Below are 12,830 nucleotides of genomic sequence, written 5' to 3'. Positions count from 1 at the left end.
CGTTGCGATGGGCGTATTGTTGGCTGCAAGCAGGTCGTAGGATGGCCAACGTGTACCGTGGTTGGGTTCTTCCATCGGGGGTATGATGCTGATGGCTGAACCTGTGTCTACCAGGAAGGATAGGCCAGAATGGCGATCATGCACTGAGAGGAGGGTGTGGGTATGGTTAGCGGGGGTAGGGGTGGTTACCGACCCCCGCGTTTGGCGTTTCCCTGCGACCAGCTGCATGGTTGTGTGCATCTGAGCTCCTTGGCTCCGAAGCGGATATGGTACCAGCAGGATGTAGTATCCTGTCGTGGAGCGGGGCTACGTGGTGGTTGATGACTTCCCTTCTCGGCTAAAAGCTGGTTGAGCAAAGTCTTCATGTCGGCGACTTCCTGTCGTAGCTCCTGCACACTTTGGTCACTGGCACTATATGACACGGGAATGTTTTCACTCACAGCACTATTGTCACTAACACCTGGGTCGTCACTGCACTGAACACTATGCACTGGTTTGTCACTGGGGTGGAAGCTGCTGGCTGACCGGACTTGTACCGAGATATGACGTTGGAACAATCTATCTGCTATTTCGCAGTATTGTTCGTCGTCCTTATCGCCGGCTAGAGCTTCCAGGTGTAAGTGGAGGGCGTCCGGCATCTTGGAGAGGTAAATGGAGCGGAGGAGTTCCTTGGGCAAAGACACCTTTGCCCGGGTGTTGAGGGCGGCCATACGGGTGTATAATTGTGACGGGGTGATGTCGCCGAGTTCACTATGCTGGATATATCGGTAGAGCTGGTCGTCGGGCTTGGTGTAAAGTTTTCGTAAGGCAGTCTTGAGGGCGGAACACTTGCCTTCTTGCGGAGGAGAGGAGACGACGTTACGGACAAGGGCGATGACGTCCGTTGGTAGAGCAGCGATATACGCGCCGAAGGCTTGGAGGTCCGGCACGTTACCTTGAGTGGCTAAATAGGCCTCTGTGTGAACTAGCCAGCTCTCCAAGTCACGGGAGAAACTGGGAAGTTTCACTTGTGTGCCTTCCATAATCCTGGTTGTCCTTCACCGGGGTCACCACTTTGTAGTAATTTTAGTTCGGAACAACGGCAGGACAAATGAAAATCAACACAAAATATCTAATCTCTTTCTTTTGGTAATTAGCCACAAGGTGCGACACTAAAAGTGTCACATGAGAAATATAGGTGAAGCTCGGACTAAGGTCACAGCTTAGTGGAGCTTATGGTTGTAGCTGGACGTGGAGCCTAACGTCAGCGAGGCGGTAGCAGATGATGACGGCGAGGCTCGATGGGACAGCTAGAAGACTGGACGAGATGTAGTTTGTGCGCTGGTCGGTCTGGTCGGTACTGTTCTGCCCATCTCGGCGAAACGCCGACCTTTTAAAGGAGGCTGGCGGGAACGTGAGGAGCTTTCCAAGTTCCTGATTGGCTGACCGCTGGCTGGCAGGGACATCCTTGCGAACTACGCTTGCCAACTACAGGAACTTGGAAAATTTCTTTGATTAGTGTGACGGGTCGTAGGATGCATCACGTCACTACACTTTCATCTCGCCATTTAGATGACATTAAACTAAAAACTCTCACAATAAGATGATGTTCCAGGAATTTATTGTACAAAATAAACTATTTTGAAAACATTGATACATTTAAAGTCCATAGATTAAAAAAGAAAAGAAAAAAAAAACACTGGTTGTTTTTGAGGTTATGAAGAGTTCAGAGCTTTTGATAGTGTCGAAGTTTCTTTGAATTAATGCTATTTCGTCAAAAAGTTCATTCATCTATAACTTAAGCTTTCCTTCTAGCTTCAAATGTTCTACTACTACAAATTTCTGAAACTTTGGGAAATGAATGGCTTAGGTTTGATAATTTGCCGAAAGTTGAATTTCATCGAAATCTATTGTTTTTCAAAATATATGTTAATAACATGAAATATTGATACTATTATTACAAGTTTTCTCACATAGATTTAACTGTTCTTCTGGTATTTATAACAAATTACGGCTCGATTTTGTGGTCTCATCATAGTGTGTTGTATAATACGCCATATTTGTTTTGGTTCTTCGTGAGTTCAGTTGATAGGCGGAAGTATTGCCTTTCCAAACGTCCAACGGCACCTTCTTTCTTTCTGTGTTGTTTTTCTTTTCTTTTTTTCTTGGTGATGGTTCTCATATTTAGTAACATAGTTTACGATTTTCTGGTTTCCCCATAACGAGTGCCTTTTTTTAATGGAAAGTTGAGTTATACATAAAATGAGGCTGATTTTACACCCTGGTCTGCGGTCTGCCGCTCTGTGCGTCTGGTATTGTGCAGAATGCAGAGTTGACAGAATCTGCACTCTTACAAGAAGTCAACGCTTTTGCAATCATCACATCTTGAGAGTAGGAAATTGAACTACCAGTCAAAACGATTTCAAAATAAAGGACAAATAGTGTCATTTCAAATCTCAATAAAGGACAAGGGCAAATAGAGCTGAATAAAGGACTGTCCTTTGAAATAAAGGACGGTTGGCAACCGTACACTTACATAAACACTATAAACAAGATGTACCACCATCTCGCTATTCCTATTTCGGGGAATCTTAAATGACTATTACATTATGTTTCCCTTTAAAGAATGTATGTAATAGATGACATGTCCTCTAATACATTGCTGTAATTAATGTACTATTGTTTGCCGCCCACGGGCGTAATAAATTTAATAAAACCAAACCGTCTTTATTTACATTAACTAATATTTATGAACATAACCATATCAACAAATGCAGTGGTATTTCTCACATAGGAAAGGAACATTTGGAATAGTCTAACTTATGAACTTTGACATGAACATGAATCAATACAATGACATTTATATACAAGTGAACACGTGGGGTAACGTGACCTAGGGGATTTTGATATTAACATAAATCAATACAATGACACACCATATACAAGTGAATGCTTGAGCATTGTGAATAGATGTTGATATTAACAAAAATCAATATTCTCTTCGGCTTGGTATATATATACATATATATATGTATTTGTATATATATATATATATATATATATATATATATATTATATATATATATATATATGTATATATATATATATATATATACGATTATATATATATGTATATATATATATATGTATATATATATGCATATATATATATATATATATATATACATATTAGTCCGGAATGAGCAAGTCCCGGCCTCTATTCATTTCCTTATCTTTAATTTGCACATGTGCTGTGCTGCAATGAGTCACGTCGGCCACGCTGCACTAATTCACATCCCAAAACCCTAAACCTATAAATGTGTGGTGTGCGGTATCTAGACTGGGGCTTTGCTTCTCCATCTGTTCGATGAGGGTTACGTAGTCGTAATGGACAATAATAATAATACGAGTAATAATAATCATAATAATGATAATAATAATAATGGTAATGATACATACATACATACATATACCAAGGCTTTTTCCCCCTTCCAAGGGAGGTAGCCACAAAGGGAAAGGCATAAAAACACTCCCACCCATTTCATCCCTAAATACACTCCACACCCCTCCCACCCTTCCTCTCATCTGAGCACCTCCTGGATGACGGGTCATCCCTGAACCCTGCCCACCGCCCTGGGTCAGAAGCAGTGTCGCAAGACACAGTACATCCACAGCAAGGCCGCTTCATTTAATCGGCGACCCCCCCTCTCCGTCCCCCTTTGCATATAAAGGGAGGACGGGGAGAAATCCCTTCGGGCTGCGTCAAAATTTACTCACACATACTACCCCCCCCCCGCCCATTCCTCCTCATGCAGTCACAACATCATCCATATACAACCATTCTCCACTCACCTCTGTCTTCCGTCCTCTCCCTTCCTTCCTCAACAGACATTCCCCTCTTCCCCAAAGCCCCCTTCACCCCATCCATCCACCTCATCCTAGGACGTCCCCTCATGTTCACTCCCTCCACATCTGCCTTCCATACCTCTTTTACTAGTCTTTCTTCACTCATTCTTTCCATGTGTCCAAACCATCCTAATATTCTTTCATCAACCCTCTCACCCAAATCCTTTTTCACCCCTGTTCTCCTCCTCACCTCCTCATTTCTCACTCTATCTAGCCTAGTAACCCCCACCATACTTCTCAGACACCTCATCTCAAACACATTCAAACTCCTTCTCTCTTCTTCTCTTATGTTCCACGTTTCTGCCCCATACAGTGGTAATGATAATGATAATAATAATAATAAAGTATTCAAGATGTAATGTTTTAAAAATATCTGGTTTTTCAAGAATGAAGAGTGAGAAATGGTGGTGGTGAGGTCAAGTGCTGAATAAAGCTGTCTGATAGGGTAGATCAGAGTTGAGATGATTTAGGTACATGGAAAGAATAAGCATTGACTAGGAGAGTGCATGGAAACCATAAGAGAAGCCCAAGAAGAAAACCTAGAATGTGATGGATGTATGGGGTCTAGAGCTTTGGATGCACATGATATGTCAAAAGGACAGTGAAAAAAATGCAATATAAACAAGAAATCCAGGGATCGAGAATAGATGGTGTGACACAATGGGATGTTTGCCACACATGTGCCATAGATGTGGAGCAAAGTTCCCATATAGTAAGTGGCTAGAGTCAACCAGCTTGGCTTCTAGGCACTGCAGCAAAAAAAAATACGCTGCACTTAATCCATGCAGTGTGGCAAGGGGCAGGCAACCCTTCATCCACAAAAGTGCTGAGAGGAGAGGGATGATGTGATTGGGTCTTTTGATGTCGATGTCTTTTAACTGATGCACCCCTTTTTATGAGGAATCATGGTCTCTGTCACAATGACAAATAAAACCCCTTTCCATGCAAATTAATTTTATTTCCATGATGTTGGCATAGTATCCAATACTACCATAGTGCATATAAAAAAATCAATAAAACTCTCATGTGATTGAGAAAGCTTCCTGAGGCTGTCGTATTAAAAGTTCCATTGCTCTACATAAATATGAATACCTTACATTATTTCACATAATCACAGAACACTGCAACTATTTTTACATGGTGCTGCCTAATAAAATACACACACACTATAAGTAATTGAAGAGTAATAGACAGGAACCCATGGGTGCTGCTCTTTTCCTATATACTACGACAGTAGCAGCCCTTGTATAGGCACTGTGGAACTGCTGCACTCCCTATTATCACCTGATATCAAAAACATTCCATATAACGAGTCTTTTTCTTTCTTCATATTTTTACACTATACAATCCTTAAGTTTAATGTCCATAGCCATCCCCTAGTTCATGGAAAAATGACAATAACCTTTGTATGGAACTGTGCACTTCAGTTCCAGTTTTTGCCTGTTGTGTGCATGCACACATGCCCAAGATAAGAGGCTGCACACAAGGTAGGAAGAGCACTGTCACTCATGCAGTACCCTGTTGTGCAACTGTAGTTTCTTTTTGACTCAGCATGTGTTATGCTTAAAAATTGTGTACAATGTTCTTGAATATGATAGTGTATAATTAGAGTATCATGCTTCCAGCTTCCTAATTCTTTTATTTTACTAGAAAATTGAATACTTTAACAATGTCCCCCTAGCATCACCAAGGAATAAGTAAGTGAACTTCAACAGCTTAAATTTTCACAGTTGTCTATGAGAAAGTTAAGAAAAGAGGTTGTTGAACACCCAATATCCAAATATCTCAGCCAGGAATAAGCAATAACAAAAAATATATTCATAACTTTAATTCTGAATGGTACCAACAGAAATGTTGGCTTTGCAGCTGTGAAGTAAAAAATACATTCTCTTGTGATTGTTTCGTTCTACACAATATCAAAATACATACATACATATTAAAATACATAAATATACATACATACATATACCAAGGGCTTTTTCCCCCTTACACAGGGGGGTAGCCAAAAAGAAAAAGGCATAGAAATCACTCCCACACATTTCATTTCCCATATATTCCACTGCCCTCCACCCTCCCTCCTATCTTGGCACCTCCTGGATGATGGGTCATCCCTGCATCCTGTCCACTGCCCTGGGTCAGGAGCAGTGTCGCAAGACACAGCACATCCACAGCAAGGCCGCTTCATAAATTCGGCGACCCCTCCTCTCTGTCCCCTCATGCAGGAAAGGAGAAGACGGGGAGAAATCCCTTCGGGCTGCATCAAATTTTTTCTCATACATACTTCCTCACCCCCCATCCCCCACCCACTCCCCCTCATGCATCACAGCCTCATCTATACACAACCCTTCTCCATTCACCCCTATCTTCTGTCTTCTCCCGTCCTTCCTCTACAGACATTCCTCTCTTCTTTAAAGCCCCTTTCACCCCATCCATCCATCTCATCCTAGGACGCCCCCTCATATTCACTCCTTCCACCTCCGCCTTCCACACTTCTTTTAATAATCTTTCTTCACTCATTCTTTCCATGTGTGGTTCATTTTAGTACAGTGGCAGTTCATAGCTAAAAGTAATGGAGATATTCCTTAAGATTTTTAGCCATCATTTTAATATGTTCACTAGAACATATTAAAATGATGGCTAAAAATCTTAAGGAATATCTCCATTACTTTTAGCTATGAACTGCCACTGTACTAAAATGAACCACACACATGCACACGCTCTCTCTCTAGGAGAGGTCAGATGTGGCCATGTGACCTTCCCCAATGACTTACTGGTGGGATAAGAGGTGTTTAGGGGGTTGACATTCTATGAAAACATACACATATAAGAGTTTATCTGGAAAAGAAGTTCAAATCTTCTAATCAAAGCTTATTTGCTTCTAAAACTGAAGGGTACACTACCTCTAGTACTTCTACTCATCTTGTATCTTTTATCCCTACCCAACTTTAATCAAAAGTCTAGCAATTAGTTACTTTTCTTCTTTTTCTTTTTCTTCTTTTTTTGTCTGTCTTCAGAAGCCTCTGAGGAAGAAGAAGATGACGATGATGATGATGAGGAAGACGATGATGTTGAAGATGACGATGAGGAATCCGATGAGGAGGAACCTGATGATGATGATGAACTACTTGATGAAGAATCTGAGTCTGATGAAGAGGAATTGGACTCTGAATCACTGGAGCTACTGCTGCTTGAATCCCCACTACTGTGTCTCTTTTTGTCCTTCTTATGAGAAACTATTTTTTTCCTGAAACAGAGATGGTATAATATTTAGCTGATCTATCGACAATGCAACTGCTGTTGTACATACTTTGCTACAGGAGAAACTCATAGTCTAATATCATCACACTTAAATAAAAAAACAATCAATGCTATCATAAAAACAACAGAACTTACAGTATTTCCATCTGTTTTTCCTGTTTTTCATCTTTGAGTCTCTTATTGAGAACCTTTGATCGTGAATCTCTATGGACATATTTTCTTTTTCCTTTACATTCATAGGTCCAATGCCCAAACTCCAAGCATTTTTGACATCTGACATTTTCCGTAGATACTTTCCTGAAAGAAAGAAATATACCATTAATATGCATCTTCCCCTAATGATAAACTGAAAATTATTTAATTAAAAAAAATATATATATATACAAAAACCTAACCTGACCTAGAGGTAAGAGGACACCTAAAATAACCTAATCCACATGAAAAGTGGTGACAGATAATCCACAAGTTCCTAATAAGTATATATAGTTTTCCTTTTTGAGAGAAGCGAGTAAATGCCTTGGTGGTTTAAAAAGTGTAATGAGGAATAGGAATCTGGGAATGGATGCTAAGAGGAGACTGTATGAAGGAGTGATTGTGCCAACAGCACTGTATGGAGCAGAAACATGGAACATGAGAGAGGAAGAGAGAAGGAACTTGAATGTGTTTGAGATGAAGTGTCTGAGAAGTATGATGGGGGTTACTAGGCTAGATAGAGTGAGAAATGAGGAAGTGAGGAGGAGAACAGGGGTGGAAAGGGAGCTGGGAGAGAGGGTGGATGAAAGAGTATTAGGATGGTTTGGACACATGGAAAGAAGGAGTGAAGAAAGACTAGTAAAGGAGGTATGGAAGGCAGATGTGGAGGGAGTGAACATGAGGGGACGTCCTAGGATGAGATGGATGGATGGGGTGAAGGGGGCTTTGGGGAAAAGGGGAATGTCGGTTGAGGAAGGACGGGAGAGGACAGAAGACAGGGGTGAATGGAGAATGGTTGTATATGGAAAATGTTGTGATGCATGAGGTGGATTGGACAGGGGAATGGGGGTGAGGTAGTGTGTGTGAGCAAAAATTTTTGACGCAGCCCGAAGGGATTTCTCCCCGTCCTCTCCTTTATATGGGGGGACGGAGAGGGGGGGTCGCCGATTTAATGAAGCGGCCTTGCTGTGGATGTGCTGTGTCCTGCGACACTGCTTCTGACCCAGGGCAGTGGACAGGGTGCAGGGATGACCCGTCATCTAGGAGGTGCTAAGATGGGAGGTAGGGTGGAGGGGTGTGGAGTGTTTTCGGGGATGAAATGGGTGGGAATGTTTTTGTGCCTTGTCCTTTTTGGCTACCCCCCTGGTAAGGGGGAAAAAAGCCTTGGTATATGTATGTATCAATTAAACTCACACATGACCTGGAATGTGAGCTACTTTTGTCCATTAAAGTTGAAGATGACAAACTCAGCTTAAGGGGATCGTCCATTAGAAAATCAAACTTTTTTAGTTTTGGGTGAAAGTGGCTGAGATTTTTTCCTAGTAACTGTCTTGTCTCTGAGAAGATACCACCGAGTTTTCAAGTCATTTATGCTTATACTTTTTTATTGTGATTTTTTTCTTCTTATTTTCGAGGGGTAATTTTTGAAAATTTTGAAATTGATTCAGAGGATAGACCTTTGACTGGATATTGATTATTTTTTGTCTTTATAATGGGCTAAGATAGATGAAGAAATGGAGGCAGAATTATGATGTTCTGATCAGTCTGTTATGAAAAAAAAAAAATCCAAATTAAGTTGATGAAAAAAGCAAAAAAAAACAAAAAAAAAATGTATATATGAAAAAAATCCTACTAGTCCTTGACAGAAGGACATAAATCTGCCTCCAAATGTTCTCCCAATCATGCTGAATCCAAAAAGGATTTGCAGTTGAAAATCAGTGAAGGCATTTTGGATATGAATCAAGTTAAATGTGCAAAAATCAAGTTTTTCAGGAATGAGCGTCATAGTTTTTTGTTCATGGTTACTGGTCCCCTTTCATTATTTAGGATGTTATGGTGTTGAAAGGGTACCATAGGCACCACCCTACTCTTTGTTGCCAGCTTTTGATTAATTACAGGTTTATATGATGAATCCAGTTAGTATCCACCAGGGTTATATTGCTCAGGTTCCAAGCGTGCACTTTTCCTTTTCTTGGCGCGATGCATCTTTGGCGACAGACGATCTTTATCTGCCATCCTAAGCTGTTTTATGGCATCACTGGTTGTTGTCCCTCTTGCTGATGGCATATATGCAAGTTCATAACCAAAGATGTGGTTCAGAACTGCAACTTGAGCACAGAATTGAACTCTAGCTGCTGATGCAAACTTCCTCTTTGAACTCAAAGCCCAAACCTTTGCATAGAGGCTTTCATTTTGGTTTTGTGTCCTTCGTATGCTATTATTTATCATACAAAAGCATAAATATTGTGCAAAATATGCAGCTTCTTTTGTTAGCAAATATATGTAACAACAGAAAACATGATATGCAGTACACAGTGCACACGACCCATCCACACGGGGGGGGGGGGGTTTACTGTATTATATTTTTTTCAGATAGTAAAAATCAAGATACAACATCCATACTTGGTCACAAGATAGCTAATGAGCAACACTTTTAGAGGAAATATTTTCAGATTTTTTTTTTTTTTTTTTTTTTGTGATTTTCTGATTGGACGATTCATACTGTACGGTATGCAGTCAGGTCCCTGTTGCCATATCATATGCTATTATTTATCATACAAAAGTATAAATTTTGTGCAAATTACACAGCTTCTTTTGTTAGCAAATATATGTAACAACAGAACACGTAATATACAGTACGGAGAGCACACGACCCAGCCACAGTAGGGTGTGGGGTACTGTATTATATATTTTTTTAGATAGTAAAAATCAAGATACTGCTTCCATACTCAGCCACGAGATAGCTTATGAGCAGCACTTTTAGAGGAAATATTTTCAGAATTTTTTTTTTTTTCTTTTTTGTGATTTTCTGATGGACGATCCCCTTAAATAAGGTGCCTTGCATAACCTTATCCTATGATCTTGTATGGCCGCACTTGGAGTACGCCAACCCGGTATGGTGTCCCCATCTGGTGAAGGATTTGGAGGCTGTGGAGAATGTACAGCGGAGAGCTACTAAATTAATGCCATCCCTCAAGGAGTTATCTTACGAAGAGAGACTGAGTAAGTTGAACTTGCCCACCTTGGCGTACAGGAGATCCCGGGGGGACCAGATTGAGACCTACAAAATTGTCACTGGAGTATATGATAGAGACTGCACTGAGGGTCTTTTACAAGGGGAAATAGCTGGAAAATATTTAAGCCAAGAGCACGGTTGTACCTGATAAAGTACTCCTTTAACAATTATTAATAGAGTCATTAATAATTGGAATGAGCTGCCAGAGTGGGTGGTAAATGCAGACTCAGTCAAAAAGTTTGAGGCAAGGCTAGACAAATTCTGGAAGGAACAAGAGCAAATATTTAACTATAGATAATAGAGCACAAATTAACACTGCACACGGCCAACACCATACTAGAAATCAGGGGCCGTATACACAAAACTTTTTTGTTAGCCTTAACAATCTCTGCTAGCTAACAGAAAACCACTAAAAGTTATACACCAATGCTTAACTAACAACTGTTAGCTAGCAAACAGTTGTTTGTCAAGTACCGCTAAACAGCGCTGAAGTTAGCAGCTTATGAACATGTAAATGGACGTATTATCAAAAATTGCACACATAAAACAGTGTTATTAATGCAGTTGTTCAGAATTTATTAATAAAGTATCACGATAGCACATAGATATCGTATGTATGGGTTTTTAGAAGTACTTATTAACCAACGACAGATATTTTTGGACGAAGGCGCATTGTACAGGCGGCCGTGCCACAGACAAATCTTCCGACAAAAGACGCAACAATTATTTCAGAGGACATAGACATGGCAGAAGAAACACATAAAAAGAAAAGGAAGCCAAACTGGTCACAAGAGGAAACACTCCTCTTGATCAACGTGATTATGGAGAAAAAATAATCATAAATGGGCGATTCAAGCCAAGTTTAAACCACAAGGATAAGAGGGAGGCATGACAAAGCACGTTGATGCTATGGTATTGTTTTCTGTTTACATATAAATGTTCATCGACACTTGGAGCCCCAATTCTAATGTTTGTGCCATCTATGGTACCCACAACACCGGGAAACCTACAGTCTTCCATGAACTCTGCTTGTTTTACTTGCACTTCTTGGCGAGTCAATAGGAATTTTACAAACTGAGTTACATTATCTGGTTCTGATAGTGCATCAATTGTTTGAGTAATGACACGGCTGATTGATGCTTGCGAGGTCCCAAATTCGTCACTGCTGCATTTTACCTGTGGCTAAATATCATAGGGTAATTGCCACCTTCGTCTCAGGACTCAGTGGTCGATTCCGTTCTGTTCGGGATTGAAGTTTGTCCCTCACTAAATCAGCCATTTTTATTATACCAGCACGGTTCATTCTGAAGCGTTTGACGAGTTCGTCGTCATTGTACTCGTTAAATAGGGACGTCGCTGCCGATAAACTCGCAGTCATCTTTTTAGTTGTTGCTCCGCCATCTTCTCTACTAACAGGAACTTGTTAAGAGCTTAATAGTCCTCCTCAGCACTTTTATCTTAACAGTACTTTTAAGGCCCTAACAAGTTTTCTGTATCCACTGTTAGTGCTTAACAGCTAAATGTTAGCCTTAACAGGAATTTGTTACCCTTAACAGCTATTTATTAGTGCTAACAAGTTTTGTGTATACGGCCCCAGGCTGCCACACTGGAGTCATAGGCCACATAAGGCCTCTTCCAGTAAACTTCAACTGTAATCAACTGTAATGATCTAACCGAACATAACCGATGTTTGTCACGCTTTCATAGTTCTACATTGTAGAAATTACCGTTTATGTGTCTACAATGTTGATATTTATTCGTAGAATTTTTTTTTCCCGATCTCTATTATGTTTTATGTGCATACGAGAGCAAGGTTTTCAGCACACAAGGATGCTACAGTACAAAATTAAATGTAACAGTCTGATAGTAAAGATTTTGGTGTTCTTTTCCATATCATTTTGCACTTACGGTTTAGGTTTGAGCACTCCTCCTACCATAGACATTGTGAGAACCTTATGCACTCAACCTCAAATATCTAATTACAAGTGTGCATTTTCACCAAGCCAAAAAATGTACAATCGAAATTTAGTTTCTTTTGCCTACAAAGTAAACATCAACTGCGTTTGCGTTAAGTATCAGATGTAAATAATAGTGCAAATTTGACATGTAATATTTCATTATTCATTTACATGACCAGTTTTATTATAACTTATAAAAAATAAATTGATTCTGGATAAAATAGATAACTATTCAATAAAAACTTGTGTTATATACTGATGAATTTCTCAACAAGCGTCCATAGATTACGTGCAAAAATTTTGTTATTCTATTATATTACTTAAAATAAATAAAGAATAAAATTATCTTGGCTCTCCGTCATCAACCAATGACTAGAATCCATTGAGACAGCACACCATTACGTACAAATTAAACTTTCCCAATGGATTTTTTCTCAAGCTTTGAATACTTTTACTTCAGATATTATCTCCGCACTTCACTCCGGGTGATGCAAGGTTTGTTTATGTTTTTATTGGGGGAA

The 12,830-nt window shown here is 40.0% G+C and overlaps 1 protein-coding gene across 2 annotated transcripts; it reads right to left on the bottom strand.

Annotated features, from left to right (window-relative positions):
- Positions 1 to 4,822: 4,822 nt before the first annotated feature.
- LOC143040739 (uncharacterized) lies at positions 4,823 to 12,443 on the bottom strand. 2 transcript variants are annotated; one of them, XM_076212123.1, is made up of 3 exons: positions 12,260 to 12,443; positions 7,279 to 7,440; positions 4,823 to 7,129 (listed from the first exon to the last, which is right to left on the bottom strand). In XM_076212123.1, the coding sequence occupies exons 1-3, from the start codon at positions 12,292 to 12,294 to the stop codon at positions 6,850 to 6,852; spliced, it is 477 nt and encodes a 158-aa protein (XP_076068238.1). In that variant the 5' UTR covers positions 12,295 to 12,443; the 3' UTR covers positions 4,823 to 6,849. The 2 variants fall into 2 exon arrangements, with proteins under 2 accessions (XP_076068238.1, XP_076068239.1); XM_076212124.1 differs by having other exon boundaries at positions 12,395 to 12,420.
- Between the last annotated feature and the right edge of the window lie 387 nt (positions 12,444 to 12,830).

The sequence above is a fragment of the Oratosquilla oratoria genome, chromosome 29 (genome assembly GCF_046742065.1).
Source record: "Oratosquilla oratoria isolate Oo_2021 chromosome 29, ASM4674206v1, whole genome shotgun sequence".
In the NCBI taxonomy this organism is placed as follows: Eukaryota; Metazoa; Arthropoda; class Malacostraca; order Stomatopoda; family Squillidae; genus Oratosquilla; species Oratosquilla oratoria.
Note: the sequence above shows the minus strand (reverse complement) of the source record. Positions and strands in the feature narration are given on the sequence as shown.